The 16,594-nt window shown below is 38.2% G+C and overlaps 1 protein-coding gene across 3 annotated transcripts in view; it reads left to right on the forward strand.

Annotated features, from left to right (window-relative positions):
- Positions 1-16,594, forward strand: part of LOC139743843 (rab-like protein 6) — a 110,985-nt gene that overhangs the window by 34,727 nt on the left and 59,664 nt on the right. For all 3 annotated transcript variants that reach the window (XM_071654297.1, XM_071654300.1, XM_071654299.1), the window contains exons 6-7: positions 6,504-6,609; positions 12,498-12,601. In XM_071654297.1, the coding sequence (XP_071510398.1) occupies positions 6,504-6,609; positions 12,498-12,601 (210 nt within the window). The remainder of the gene's footprint in view (positions 1-6,503; positions 6,610-12,497; positions 12,602-16,594) is intronic.

Here is a 16,594-nt window from a genome sequence, read left to right on the forward strand (position 1 = left end):
AAAAGAGAATTTCACAAAACTTTACTTTTTGAATAAAGTGCACATTTCTTCGACTTGCTACTGACGTATGTTAAGGGTAATATTATTCCCCCTGCCTTCTGAAAGAGAGAAGTCGAGTGTTCTTTTGTTATGCGAGAAAAATGGAAATATGTTGAATTCTCTTTATTCTTTCTTTATATTGTTGTACTCATGTGACATCACAAGCTATAGTAGTCTTTTCATCCAGCTGTGACTGAGCAGAAACTTCAAAAATTAATAACTTTTTAACGGATTGTCCGATTTTGCTCAAACTCTCACTGATGTGTTCTACTAATATTGCTACATTCACTCAACCCACATGTCTATGAAGGTGAACTTGTCCTTCAAGGAAAGTTATGGCCATGAGGTAAAAGGTTTTAGTGATAATGTTAAAATGTCACTATTTTCCCATATTTTGAAAAAAAAGTCAAGGCATTGTCATGAAAACAGGATACAAGTTTATTACCAGTTCGCTGTTATTTGAAGAAAGATGTGGGCCAAGAGGTCAAAGGGCAAGGGTCAGAGGTGAAGTGAAATTGTTCAAATTCCTGAATACTTGCTCTCCGAACGAATTCAGCCATTCAAATGAAATCTGGTTCCAGGAATGCATAAACCCTAAACACATTTAGGGTAGTGCAATCAAACTTCCGAACATGTCATTTTACTTTTTAATCAGTCGAGCAAGGAGGTTGAAGAGTTGGAGTTCCAACTGGTTGTAATTATTCAAACAGTTGTCAGATTGCTATTGATGTACAAAAGAATTTCACAGGTGCATTTGTGCCTTTGATGATCAATGTTCGACGCCGCCGTTGTGCTGAGCAATCTGAAGATTTATTTTGAATTGTAACATAATGTTGGCTATATTTTGCTTGTCTATTCATTAAATGAAATGAAATTTTACTTAATGATAAAGCATGTAGAACAAAAGTCAGTCCCGTCCAGAAATTTGTGCGAAAGTGTAAATCAGAGCTGTATCATGTGAAAATGTTGAAAACTGTACCATCCTGGAAAGCTGGTTTTATCACTTTTCCGCTTAATATCGTCAAATAAAACTAATATGGAATAATCTTCAAGTATAATTCTTCATTGATAGATATATCAGATCCGCGCCCGGGTATGCCCAGTCGAATGATTTTCATCTTTATTTCATCAATTTTTGTGCAATTTCTATTTGCGCATCCTCGTGTCTGTACCACCTACCGCTTATGAAAAGGGATAGCAAAAAGTAATTACCATTACAAAGACATATCTTCCTTAGAAAGTGGCTGGTGATTATACAATGAAACACAAGTCAATTGTCTTCCTATCTGCCAGCCAGATCCTGTTTGGCACATGCTTCAAATATTTTTGAGCGGCGGCTTCGAACATCTAGCAAAGGTAATAAGACCCCGTTTACAGTGCGAGGCTCGGCAAATGCCTTTGCCCGAACGGCGACTTCGTCGCCACGGAATTCATTTGGCAAAGGGTCTGAAAACCAGACAATGCCAAATTGCGTTTGTTTACAAGCAGAGCGCCACTACGACAAAATATTGAAAGGTTTGAATCAAAAGCGGGGCCGAGCCCGGCAGTGTAAACGGACAAAATTGCGGGGCCCGGCCTCGCAATTGAGGCTGGGCTCGGCCGGGGCTCGGCCCAGCCCCGCACTGTAACGGGATCTAAGACGGTTGTGACTCTATTCTCTTGAACCTCCTTGAGTCAAATGAAACTGTGATCTCATACTGTCAAGATGTACACTTTGTGCAACATACCAATGGGAGAATAATGTGATATGATAGAGGCATACCAGCGACATTTCTAGTCATGTTTAAATATATGATATTAGTCTCATCATTGCATTTTAGCTGAATGTTATACCCCTGTTACGTATACAATAAAGCTGACCAGAGGCCAGCCCTGGCTATGTGTAAACAGTCACACAAAACCCAGGCCAGCCTCAGGCCACCTCCACTTCAAGTCACCAATGTGTAAATAGTACCCTGCTCAAGGCCAGCTTTAGGAGCTGGGTCTGTTTAAAAAGTTGGGACCCAGGGTTTTTTGGGCACAGACTCGACATGCCCAGCATTTTGTGTCTCAGTGTTCTGTTCTTACAGAACTTTTTTTGCATTTAGTATCAATGTTATAGGAGGGCTTATACCATGAAATACTAAACATGCTTCCCCTGTTCTTAAATTTGTGTAAAAATGTACTTATTTGATGGTGTCCACTGTCATTTTAGCCTCTTTTTTTGTAAAATTTAAACAGGGTATTGTGATTACAGAGTGTTGAGCACATTGTCCGAGTTACTAGCAATTCTGCAATAATCTAAGCAAACACCATTGCTTGGCTAATTTTCCCCACAAAATAATTCATACCAAACACATTTTTTTTTTTTTTAAATATAGGTCTTAAAATTGTCAATACCGATGTTACATGTGGTGTTCAATGATCAAAAAAGGATGTAACGATGGTATTCTGCTGCATATTTTTATTTCAGCTATAAGAAGCGCCAAAGTGGTTATAAATTCAAAGAATTCCTTCATTTGTGACACAATACATCTATTATGAAAGCAAGAAAGTCCAAGTATTTCCACACTTTGTGTTCAAACTCTGCTGTGTCAGGATGGTGTCCAGCGTAACGGCGGTATTTTTGGGATCTATTTTGATGACTATCAATTTTTTTATGGGGCAGCTTCTCCCAATTTGTTTGTTACAATATCCGTATGTACTATTATTAAATGTACTTGTATGCAATTCTTATGGCATTCAACATTTACAGTTTTCATCTGGCATTGAATACTTTTCTTTGAGTAAGGATCACTTAGCATCCAAGGTAAAAACACTTCTACATCTTCAAGAAAATAAACTTTTGGGGGATGATACATAATACATGTACCAGTGTTACATGGACACCGTGCCCTCTGTGTAACACTGGTATGAAAGGGGTACAGAAAATTGCATGAGATATCATTGAATAATTCTGTTTTTGGCTCAAATACTTTACATCAACATGGTATATTATGAACATATCTTTGAAATAATCCTTTTGTTTTAAAAAGGCCCCCTTTTCTGCTTTTGAAATTAAGACACGGTGACCATGTAACATCGGTAGATCGTTTTACTACTGGAGCCACACAAAAATACACACAAGAAATTTGCTGTTACTTGGTGCAGGAATGTAGAGTTCACCATAACCTATTATCACTGTATCACATTATCAGATAGCATAAGACTGTCTTGCATTACAAATTGTATAAGAAAAAAAAATTATTTTTGTAACAGCGGTATTTTTACACATTCTTTGAGTGATAGATCAAATTTTCCCTAAAAAAGATAATTGAGGACATGAGCATTTGATTCTTGGTTCATAGTGTGGATGGTATTCATTTGTGATATTACTGCTATTAAATTACAGTTCTCATGCCATTTCTTGGAGAAAAGGAGAAAGATGCAAAACATTTTCAATGTGGTGTCCATGTAACATCGGTATTTACAATAAATCTCATTCTAATCCAAGAAAATTATATGGGATTTCCAAGCAAATCCTATATGGAATATTATAGTATGGCTAGATGTAACTATAAACGTCAGTCATTTTCATTAATTTGATGTTTAATTTTGGACCTATGTGTCAAATTTTGGGTCCCAACTTATTGAACAAACCCAGCTGTAATTGACTGATCATATCGTCTGTTGAGAATGAGAAGGGCGTCAAGTTGTCTTGAACACTATGGGTTTTGTGACAACTTAACGCCCTTATCATTCTCAACAGACGATATGTCCTTCTATAGGGGTCATGTCATTACTTCCCAGCTGCCAGTTCAGTCACTGCTCACACTTTAAAGGGGTTGGCTAGTAACTGATCAATGGGAATCAGTGGGAATGCTGGGGGATGATTGTTCCATTCCTTGTGGGATTCATTTAAGAGTACATTGAAATGTGAAAATTATTTGCTTCAGAATGGTCTCATATTCAAGTAATGTGCAGTTTAAAGATTAAATCCAGTCCAAATATAAGTTAGTCTGATAAAAAAGAGTAAAATTTTACAAGTTCAGTTGTCAAAATTTGACTGAAATCGGATGAAAAATAAGGAAGTTATGAAATTTTGAAGCTTTGATAATTTCTCCAAAACAGTTCTTGTACAGTGGGTATGAATAATCAAATGAGTGAGCTAACCGTGTCATACCCTCACGATTTTCCATTGATCGTGTACAAAAAATGACGAAAAATTCAATGTTTCTGTCATTGAAGTCTGAAACATGACGTTATTCCTGGTTGAATAACTTCAGAATAGTAATCAGTTAGATATATGAGGATTTGAGCCTCGGGCATAATTGCGTTTGAATAAAAAACTGGAAATTTCAAAATTTTATGTACATTGTACAAACTATATGGTAAGTTGTGAGGGAATGACATGCTCACTTTGCCATTTGCATAGTCATATTGACTGTTCAAGAACTGTTTCCCCCCAAAATAGTGAAACTTCAAAATGTCATAACTTCTTTATTTTTCATCCAATTTCAATCAAATTCATACCGTTGAACTCGTAATATTTTACTCTTTCTTATCACAATAACTTATGTTTGGACTGGATTTCCCCTTTAATGTTTCCAGGTTAGCATGCCTGTACAGTGACGGGGCGATCGTTAACGGGCTTTTAACGATCGCCCCGTCACAGATAATCTTTATATAAGTTTTAGAGATTCTGCCATACATAAAACCCATTATTTACTATTAAACAACTCCTATTTGCTATGAACAGATTTGTATCACTCTACAGTGTGAGCATAGAGTTTAAAATCATGAAGCTAAATCTTAGCTTATATTAATTATTAGTGGAAAATGAGCAAAGAGAATGGTATTCCATTGGGATTCCAACCCGAGACCTCCGGTTTGCTAGCCTGGTGTTCTACCAACTAAGCTGTAGAAAGCCCTAGTTCAGCGTTCATCCCAGAAACCCTAAATTCTCAATACTCGGATGGTCAGAAGCTTTTATTAGCAGTGTACGCACATACTGTACTTGAACCTGGCATAAACCCGAAGAATAATTCAATTTGGGGATAAATGTGAGGGATCATCGAAGTGATGAAGCTTTTTGAGTATGTAACAAAAGCAAACAGAAGACAACATTTTATTAATTGAGCTGAAAAGTCAGTATCTACTTCTCATATACTTAAAGAGAAAAAACCTTTTGCAAGGTTTTTCTTCCTGTTATCAACTCTCATTTAGATTTTTTTTTCCCATTTGAAGCATGCAAAGGAGGACAACAAAGAATATGTAATAAGTCATCTTACCTGGAGCAAATGAAAGCTAATTTTGAATATTGAAAAGGAAAAAAAAAAACTGTTCCGTGATGTATCTTTACATTGGTACAACTTAATGGTCATGACTGTCTTAAGTACTCACTTTGAATTCTTAAGCTCTGTCCATTGTACCGTATGTCCCCCCCCCAAAAAAAAATTACAACCGGAACCCTCCGCAATGATTACTTTCAAAATTGTGAATCAACCCAAACAAAATTTCAGGGTATGATACTACAACTTATTACCCACATCTTACAGAAAACCCCATCCAATTTGCTTCAATGGTTAAAGAGGAATGAGGAATTTTGTAGACCATGTCAGGAATCTCTTCCCTCTAAGTTCTGTCTATTGTGTTTACACATTAATATGCAGTTCCAAGAGCATCCAAGTGCTAAACTTGGAAGAATCAGACTCATGACATGCTTTACAACAATCCACATTTCTCTGTGACCGCTTAACCAAATTGAATTGGGTTTTCTGCAAAATAGAGCTAAGATGTTATATTTTAAGACCCTGAAGTTGCGTTTGGACAGTTTAATCATATTGGGTGTTATCAGTGCGTAAATCCAATTGTAATTTTTTGGGGGGACATACTGTAGTTACCATATTTCAGGTATACTGTATGTGCAAAGGTGATTTTTTTTTTTTAAATACTTAAGTAATAATTCATTTGAGTTCATTTTCCAGTAAGAAAATAGTTATCTAACAGAAAACAGTTAGATGATTGAAAGTAGTGAAATCAAACCAGTACTTCAATATAAATTTTAGTGAAAGAAATAAATATCAGGATATTAGTGCCACTTGGGTATTTGATGCAACATCCTTCAAAACCTGTGCCACTGTATAGGTGACATAATTGCAGGCCCATTGTTCTATTATTATGGCTTGTCAGTGAAATCATCTTTTCAACTTTTCTTCTCAAAAGCACTCTCCTTAATTCAGCTCAGTAGATATCAGGTGATTACATTCTTCTCCATCCAATATTAGAATAATATCAAACATATCAAGGAAAATCGTGTGGATGGTCTTTTCATGAACAGTACCCATTAGATGTCATGTTTGGAGTGTTATAAAGAATCTTATAGTAATGACCTTTAAGTTGTCTGTTTGACTTTGTTTTAACTATTGATCATTTGTGTATCTGTCACTACTATTCTCTTAAACCAACTTTGCAAATTGCTGTTTTTGATCTTTTATGCTCTATAGGCCTCCAGGGTCTGCATACATAAAGGTTGCTGAGTCATCAATGAAAAATGGCTTTGGTCTGAAATATCTGCATTCTTTCTTCAATATTCCATTCCTACAGTTACAGGTAATTATCTCGCATTATCCTGAGGAGTAATAATTATTTTCCCTTACAAAATTGAATGAATGTCAAGCAAATTTTTTAAAGATATGGAAGAGTAGATAGGGAAAACTATTCAATATTGATAGATATTACAGTGCCCAGTGTGATATCATGTTTAGTTCCTGACATATTACTCATAATGTCCATGCTTTGGGTATTTCCTTATTGTGAAGACAGACCAAAATCATAATATCCAATTCTTCCCATTTTTTGTTTATGCTCAAAACATGTCAGTTGTCAGTTGCCAAAGGAGTCTATGTATCAGACTGCCATGATATTTTAAATATCAATTGTAAGTTGTGAAATGTCTCTTCAGGGAATCATATTGACAAGTCATCATGTATTTCATGTAGGACACTTATAGCATTACAGGGTTTCACTTAGTCATCTGTTTCCTGTTTGCTTTGTGTTTGCTGTAGCATGTGAAGTGGCTTAGTATCCAAGAAGAAATAAAGTGAAAGACAATGGTAGCAGTCAATAGAAGGAGTACAAGGGGTATTTTGAGGTTACAGCTCAAGAGGTGACAACTTGTGAAGATTCTGATGATAAAGAGTAACTATACCACCACCCACACATAGTGTGTATAGGAATCACTCTGAGATCGGGTGGTTGGTTGGGCGGTCTTGAGGCTCAAACTACTCTTCAATTTTTTGAGCAATTGACCTCAAATTTGGCATGTGTATTCGCCATCATAGCTAGCTGTGTAATACACCTTTTTTTTTGTCTGTATGGAGCTATGAATTACCATGGTAATCAACAGCCAATTCAAAGAAAGAATCATGCAGATGTTCTGGCACGAACTACTCTCATTTTTTGAGCAATTGATCTAAGATTTGGCATGTGTGACCGCTATCATAGGTACGTAGATGTGCAAGACACCTTTTTCGTCAGTATCCCATAATGCATTGTCATGGCAATGGCAAATTTTAGTAGAAATTAGTGGAGCGAACTACTCTTTCAGTTTTAAAGCACTTCAGCTGAAATTTGGCACATGTTATCAATGTAATGTGTAGTTGTGCAAGACACCTTTTCATGGGTGTTGAGAAATCTGTTGCCATGGCAACAGCAGTTTTTATACATATCCCACAAAAATATGTCGATTGACGTAACCCCGTCAATTTTTGACCAATTGGCCTCAAATTTGGCACATGTAGCCGCTATCATGGATAGACTTGCAAAACGTCTCTTTTGTCGGGATCACTCAGTGTGTTGCCATGGCAACAGCAAATTTTCATGAAGGTTACAAAATGTTTTTGGATCAAATTTCTCTTTCAGTTTTAAAGCAATTGAGCTGAAATTTGGCACATGATATCAATTGTATGTAGTTATGCAAGACATCTTTTTTTCACGAGTGTTAGGAAATCAGTTGCTATGGCAATAGCAGTATTCATACAAGTAATACAAAAATATGTAGATTGACCTAACCCTGGATTTTTGAGTGTTTGACTTGAAATTTGGTACATGTAACCGGTATAGTAGAGAGATGTGCAAACTTCATCTTTCTTTGCAACTGATTGACAAATTGCCCTGCATCGACGTAAATAAGCACTGAATTGATCAGTGTTTTAGTAGTAGCCATGATAAAAAAAATCATGGGCGTACATACTCGAGTGGGATTCGAACCCACGACCTCCTGATCACCGGACAGGCTTCATCTCCACTAGACCACCGAGCTTTCGCCCGACAGCAAGTGTTGGTTCTAATCCTTCTAGCATGCAGCGGGTACTGTGTAATTATTTGAATTCATGAAATTCTTCCGTCGAGATGCTTTCATTGCAACTGATTGACAAATTGCCCTGCATCAACATAAACAAGCACTGAATTGATCAGTGTTTTAGTAGTAGCCATGATAAAAAAAAAATTGTGGGCATACATACTCGAGCGGGATTCGAACCCACGAGTAACGTTCTTCTCTGCGCATCACGCAGTCTGTAGTAATGCCAGGGTGCGTGCTTACATGTATGTGCTTCTTATTATGACATCACAAAAGAAGTTTGCTAAAGCTGTCATCCCCCTCAGCAGAATCATGAGCCGAACTGTGATCAGACCACTGGTTACAGTGGATCGGACTTCTTCGGACTCGGGGGAAGTGGGTCACAGCGTAAGCGCTAATGAGGAGTCGATAGCATAGGTCTCTATAGGAAACTTGCGCCGTGTGCCCACATACGCATTCGACTAAACCACCGGGACCATGTGCCTTTAAGCAATTGGCTTGAAATTCGACATGTCTTACCACCATAATGGAAGTTATGCAAACTTCATCTTTTGTTGATGTCGAACATTGTGTTGCCATAAACAGCATCCTTTCATGAAAATTATAGAAATTACCAGTGTATTTATGTATCTCACTCAGTTTTTGAGCATTTGACTTGAGATATGTCACATGTGACTACCATAATTCTTAAATGATCTAAATACATCTTTATTCGATGTTGAACAATGCATTTCCATGGTAATAATAGTAGCAAATTCTTACATAGTGCATATCAGACTTTCAGACTAAAGAATTTCAATGCGCTTTACAAACAAATTATAACATTATCCAAAATATGGCCAAAAAAAATACAACTCACCAAGACAAGCAAGTACAATATTTTACTGTGCAATAACCATTTTACATATACATACAAATGGTAAAACTTGCCAGGACATCTGACATAATTACATAAATTGCAGATCTTAAAGGGGTCGTATAGTTTTGGTTGAGACCTAATTTCAGGTTTCTATCATTTTTTGGTGAGATAATGAGAAATCTCTTACAAAATATGAAAGAGCATGTAATTCCACGAGGAATTCAACGTTTATTTGATGAAAATTGGTTTTGAAATGGCTGAGATATCCAAAACAGAGCGATTCTAATAAAGTGTGGGACCCACACTTTTTTACGATCGCCCTGTTTTACTTTGTTTTTGGGTGTTTCAGTCAATCCAAACCCGATTTTCATCAAATAAACTTTTCATCAAATAAACCACAAAGAGTTTCTCTTAGAGTGGTATGCTCTGTACTATTTCATAACTGTTTTCTTGGTATCTCGCAAAAAGTTAAAAGCCCAATTCTCATCTCCACCAATACTGTACCATCCCTTTAAAGGATTGGGGTTATGCGTTCACATTTCTTAGCAAAATTTACAACATTTTTTTTTCAATTTATTTAAGCGCATGCAAATTTATTTTTGGTTTAGCTAACTCCCTCAGATTTAGGTGGGGGTGTTAATCACATTGAGTGATAGTTCCAGTCTGCACTACCCTCAAATCTCAAACAGAAATAGCCTTCCTAAAGCTTAAACTTATTTTTGTGGAGCCCAACGGAGGTGCAGGGAGACGTAGGGATCGCCTGCGGGGTCTGTCTGTCCGTCGTCCGTCATCCATCTATAACGCTACAAAAACTTGAATAACTCTCTACTGTGGACTTCAATTTCAATCAAACTTGGAGGGAAGAGTGGTTATACAAAGTTACATTGTACCAAACATGAAGGTTACCTCAAGGTCAAAGCTCACAGGCAGGGGTCAATGAACTTTAGGGCCTAATATTAAGTTTTTAAGGCGCGTGTCAATTATGGCTCATAAGTTTAGATGTATATGTCCGTTTGTGAACAAACTTGATGGTAGATGCCCCCTTTGGGAGTTCAAGGTCACCACGAGGTCAAAGGTCACAGACAGGTCAACAAACTTTTATGGCCCAATGTTTTTACGGCGCATTTTGATTATGGCTCATAACTTTTGATCCCTATGTCTGTTTGTGACCAAGCTTGGATGGTAGATGTCCCTTGGGGAGTTGAAGGTCACCACAAGGCAGGGGTCAACAAACTTTTAGGGCCCAATGTTAACTTTTTACGGCGCGTTTCCATTATGGCTCACAACTTTTGATCCCTTGTATGTCCATTTGTTACCGAACTTTGGTGGTAGATGTCCCTTGGGGAGTTGTAGGTCACCACAAAATGTACTCGAGGAACTCCCTCAATCTTGATGGAACTAATTATTGATCTGCTGCTGTGTAACTCATCAACATATACTTGCCAATAAAGTCTTGGATTGCCGTATGAGTTCCTGAATCATGATGAGTTAATGAATTGTTTGTCTAATATTGCCCTGCTGAAGGAGAAATGTTATAATTCATACTCTTGTTTTCAACGCCTGTCCTTTGGATTGAGATTGAAGTGCACATTCTACATTGTACTTACTACGTATGCGGAGGCAAAGTTAAGGAGGATTGACTAGCTATTGAAGTATCGTCAACTCTGGAATACTTGTAAATGGTCAGGAAAACTTTTTACTATTCTAGGAAGGTGTAACTCAGGTCAGCAACTTTTTTTACTAGATGCAGTTTTTAACTTACTGATCAACCATATGGAGAACTTGTAAGTGACCAATACTGCAATGTTGGCAGCCCTATGGGAAATGTGTAGCTAGTCATCAATGTGTTTTTTCTGTGCAATTTTAACTTACTGCTTACTGATACACCATGCAGAACTTGTAGGGCCTAAGTGGCCAACAGAGCGGTTTTAACACCAATTTTAACATTAATGTTCATTATAAGTATACTGAAAAAGTCACTTTAGAATGCACCAAATGGCCTCATTTTAAGATAGAAAATTCAAAAACTCCCTACCGTGGGAGGGGGGAAACCCCCTCCCACATGCTCCCCCGGCTTGTTCGCTCAGCTCCCTCGCAATATCTCACTCTCCCCTGTTAGTCAATGTTGGCAGCCCTGGGTGTGCATGAACACAGATTGACCAGATCAGTGGGAAAAAAACAGTCATTTGGTATAGCTACACTTCTTCTTCTCAAGTGCCGTCTTCAGTCCGAAGGTTGGCGACTATGGACCTCCACTCTGTTCTGTTCATGGCCGCCTTACTACATGCGGCCACACTCTTTCTTGTCCAGTCCTTTATGTTGTTACACCACACACTGCGTTGACGTCCTCTGCATCTCCTGCCTTCTATAATCCCTTCCATTACACTTTTTGGGATGTTCTGATGTCTTTTAACATGGCCAAAATATATGAGTTTTCTCTCCTTTACTGTTGTGAAACATGGACATTGTACTTGGATGATATGAAAAGGCTGGCTGCATTGGAGATGTGGATATTCAGACGCCTGGGCCGTATATCATGGTCAGACAGGAAAACAAATCAGTATGTTCTAGATCATCTGAATGTCACAAAAACCTTAATGAAAGACATTAAATTAAGAAAACTCAAATAGCTACACTACATGCATGTGAAAGGGAAGAGCTCACCCAATCCAGAATGTTCTAGGACATGCCTTCATACTATGCTAAATGATTCAGTACATACACTCTACCTGTTGCCCAATATCATTGGTAGTTATTTTTAGGTATGATGTTATGCACATAACTAGACAGTGAGTCAGGGTATTTGGAAGGCTCTTGAACTTACAAGTATGTAGCCCCAGGTTGGAGAGAATTACAGAACCTTCAAGAAAGGGTTAAGGGACATAATATACTAGCCACAGAAATTGAAGAAGGCAGAGTAACCTACACCTGTGCTCTGAGAGTTACATCACTTCTGGCTCAGAAGCGACTTGTTATAGTCAGTACCTGCTGACCTGATATATTTGTGGAGATAAGGCCTGGGAGACATATTGCCTGTGGAGAATTTGCCTACACTGGTGACAGACTCCATTCTCATGTCTATAGACATTCCTACATCAAAGCAGTGGCAGGCTTTGATTGATATTCTTAGTAGGGCTCATAAAAAATAGATATTACAGACCATGCATGCACAGTCCTCATATACCTCAGTCCTGCATTTTTTTTTTTAATTTCTCTTTGCTGACTATTATGCAAAGAATTATTGTATAATGTCTTTTTCTCTTCATGTCTAATCTGCAGAGGGAAACTCTACTTCAACAGTTGCAGCGTAATCAGTTGGAGACTGATGCCACTCTGGAAGAACTAGATGCAAGAGTGAAGTCAGAGGATCAAGACTATGATATGTAGGTTATCTCATTGCCAGCAGAAAGATTCCATGAATCAGCTGTTTGAAAATGGTGAAAAGAAAATGTCACCTTTTTGTCAAGCCCACCGGAGGTAAGGGGGAACTAAGGGATCGCCTGCGGGGTCTGTCCATCCGTCGTCCGTCCGTAACGCTACAAAAACTTGAATAACTCTCTACTGAGCACTTCAACTTCAATCAAACTTGGAGGGAAGAGGGGTTATACAAAGTGGCAAAATGAAGGTTACCTCAAGGTCAAAGGTCACAGACAGGGGTCAATGAACTTGCGGGCCCAATGTTAAGTTTTTACAGCGCGTTTCGATTCTGGCTCATAACTTTTGATCCCTATGTACGTTTGTGACCAAACTTGGATGGTAGATGTCCCTTGGGGAGTTGAAGGTCATTACAAGGTCAAAGGTCACAGACAGGGTCAACGAACTTTTAGGGCCCAATGTTAAGTTCTTAAGGCGTGTTTCGATTATGGCTCATAACTTTCATCCCTATGTCTGTTTGTGACCTAGTTTGGGTGGTAAATGTCCCTTGGGGAGTTGAAGGTCACCCCAAGGTCAGAGGTCATTGGCGGGGTCAATGAACTTCCGGGAGTTAGAAAAATATTAATTTCTTTTACACGAATGGGCCAGACACATTTTGGCACTTGCCTTGTTATGAAAAAGTTGTTCTCATCTCTTTTTCTCTCTCTATATTTCTCTCTGAGTCTGTCCTAGTGGACTAATCCTTCTGCCATTAATATTTCTGTCTTTTGGGCCTTTGTCCAAGTTGATATGAGCTTGCTTGTGCTTAAAGTGAAAAGATAGTTTTGGTAAGGGTTTGAGAACCCGTCTAGCACCATTTCATATTTGCTTGCAATAAATCGAAAGAGTCTACCAAGAAACTTAACTGGCTGACGCGATTTGCCGGGATGAGGAGTCGTTTTGGAGTATTTCGAGATCCAAAATAAGAGTCGGTATACCAACTTTTATTCCAGAAGGATCCAGACTAACTCGGTCTCAGGGAAAACTCGGCCCTATTTCAGACAATTTACACGCAGTTCGTGATCGCCATACTGAATAGACAAAGACGCTTGATAAACAACAACAACTTCAAATACAGCGCGTCTCTGGTGATGTGCGTAATACGCTTGAGGACCGTGCGCTGTCCATTTATTTTGTACAGGATTAGCGTGCACTTTCCTGTCTTTTCAGTTAAGCGTCTTTGGTATCAACTCAGACCATAACTGTGACCAGCCAGAACGCGAAGCGCTACAGGCCGCTCCCATAGTACAACACTGTAGGCCTACAATCCAGAGGGACAACTCGTCCCGCCGTCAAAGCAAGGCCGAGTTGTCCCTGAGTCCGAGTTTAGCCTAACCCCGATCAGGTAAAGTTCTGACACTGCGACTCCGGCGAACCTTTTTGGTTATTATTTCGCATTTTCATTGTTACCCATCAAATATCTTGTTATTACAGCGTTATTCCACACATTTCTCAGGCATACGTGCACATTTGGGAGTAAAATTTGACAACTTTTGCAGGCGTACCAGAACTATGTTTTGGCTTTAAAACCAGCACCAGCCACACAGAAATGTTGTTAGCACTAACAGCACACTAACAGTACTGATAGCGATGTTTTAGCTGCACATACGTGTAATGTTGAATAGTCAAATTCACTAATGGCGCTGTTAGCCTAATATTTCAAGGCTGCACAGAAACTAACAGCAGTGGTAATGTTTAACTATTCACTAACAGTGACAGGGGCACCAATACTGACAGTGTTAGTGAATAATTTCTTGCGTGCGCTGTAACTTGTCTCCTTTTTTATACCAAGTAGTCCTACTTCAAAATAGACATAGACCTAATAAAGAATGTGATGGGTAGCAGGCGACGTAGATTTTGCTGATAAACAGCATGAGGAAACCAAGATATGATCCTTTTCAAGAAGGAAATGAAAATGACTTTTTCAGGAAATATCGGCTTTCCAAAGCAGTGTTTAAAGACCTTTTTTGACATTGTAGGCCCTGCATTGGAAAGAAGAACACCATGGTGAGTAAACCGTGTACTCTACCTTAAGTACAGTCAGTGTAACTTAATAGTGTAATAGGCTACATATGCATTAAAAGCAAGTGATAATGAAAATCATCATTGGCAAATACTCTTATCTTGAGTGAAGAGCCCTTTCCAACTTAAACAAAACAGAAACGATGCTATAGCGACTGGTATGCCTACGCCATAATGCATGGTTCTCCCATAAGTCTAGAGTGCATTGTACGTCTTGACAATGTAAGAAATAAAAGTGGCAAAGAAATAAAATGACATGTTTATTACAAATGTGTTGATTGTTTACTTCCCTTGAACTGGGTTTCATTTGAATGGATGACTAATTAATATGGGGAAAATTGTGACATTTAAACATTTTCCCATGAGGTTTGATCCCACAGCCAAAATGTTTCCCTACAGAATCATTGGGCAGTAATGCATGCATATGCATGTCTTTAACCCTCTGTGTAGCATTGTGCTTTATAATACTACTTGGTATAACATTTATTTCTTTGTCGGTGTAGTCTGGAGCTCAAACTCTCTACGGTTTATTCTGCACCATTATGATAAATTCAAATACAGCTCTATGAAGAAGACGATAAATGATATTGAACTGTTTTAAGATATAAATACACATCACTCATGAAGACAATGCTCTCTGTAGTGCTGCGTTAACAAGATGCATCAATCTATAGATTACTCTGCACAAGTATAGTAGATACACGTATCATTTTACCAAACTCTCTGGCTCAAGTCCACTAACAGCGCTCTAACAGTGCTTTCTGTGCGGTCATTTTACCTATGCTGTAGTGTTAGTGGCAGAGTTGTTTAGTAACTTGCTAGCGCTAACAAACCTGCTACGGTATATTTGCAGCTTTTCTGTGCGGCTAGTACAGATATTAAGTTGTCACCATAAGAGTGAAATATTTGAGATATATATTTGACATAGTGATCATGCTTCTATGCTTCAAGTTTCAGGTAGCATGAAGATGGGTTTCTTATCTTTAGGGTTAGTAAATGTAATTGGTCATGAGTTATGCTGCAGATATCTTAATTCTTTGTGTAAGCAACACCAATGTTCCCAGACTGGTAAAAGTCACTGTCATGCCAGTAATTTTTCAGGAATTGCCAAAGTTACTGGTCTGACATGACCAGTAAAAAAAAGCAAAAAAAGATTAGCATTGTCGGGGTTAGTTGAAAAACAGAAAGAAAGAACAGGACTGATCAGAGAGAAAAAGATTGCAATTGCATGGTTTAACAAGTTTTACGCAAGTTTTTGTTTATTGTGTACACCTTTCGATGTTCTTAAATCATTGAACATAATCGATGGGTTTTTATGCCTCCGCCACGTGTCGCAGGAGGCATTATGTTTTCGGGTTGTCCGTCTGTAATCAATTTGTGGACAGCATAACTAAAAAACCATTCGAGGTGTCCTAATGAAACTTGGCATGTGCTTGTATATGATATGTATGAGTGGACGAAGTTGTGCCTATCAACTTTTGGGTGCACATGCTCAAGGTTAAAGGACAAAAAGTCAAGTTCAAATACTCAAAATTTTACTATTACCACCCATATCTATGCAGTGCCTGAAGGTATTTTCTTGAAACTTAGTCAAGGTCAAGTGAAAATGTTAAAATTTCACTTTTTTCTCCATATCTCACAAGTGGTACGAGGTATCTTCATGGAACTTCATACATATGCATGTACTGACTGGCAGTGATTATCTAGGGAATTGGGGGTCACGGGTCAGAGGTCAAGGTCAACTCCTCAAATTGTCACTATTTCCCTCATATATATGCAATACCTGCATGATTTTTCTTGAAACTGTGCTATGTATTACCCAATAGAGATTCTCTGGGAAGTTTCTTGCCAAAGGGTCAAAGGTCAAATGAAAGTGCTAAATTTCACTTATCCTCCATATCCTGAAAGTGACTCAAGGTATCATCATGGAACTTAGGGCA

Source organism: Diadema antillarum, unplaced genomic scaffold (assembly GCF_040938485.1).
Source record: "Diadema antillarum isolate AM-2024a unplaced genomic scaffold, OU_Dant_1.0 seq00001115_RagTag, whole genome shotgun sequence".
Classification (NCBI taxonomy): Eukaryota; Metazoa; Echinodermata; class Echinoidea; order Diadematoida; family Diadematidae; genus Diadema; species Diadema antillarum.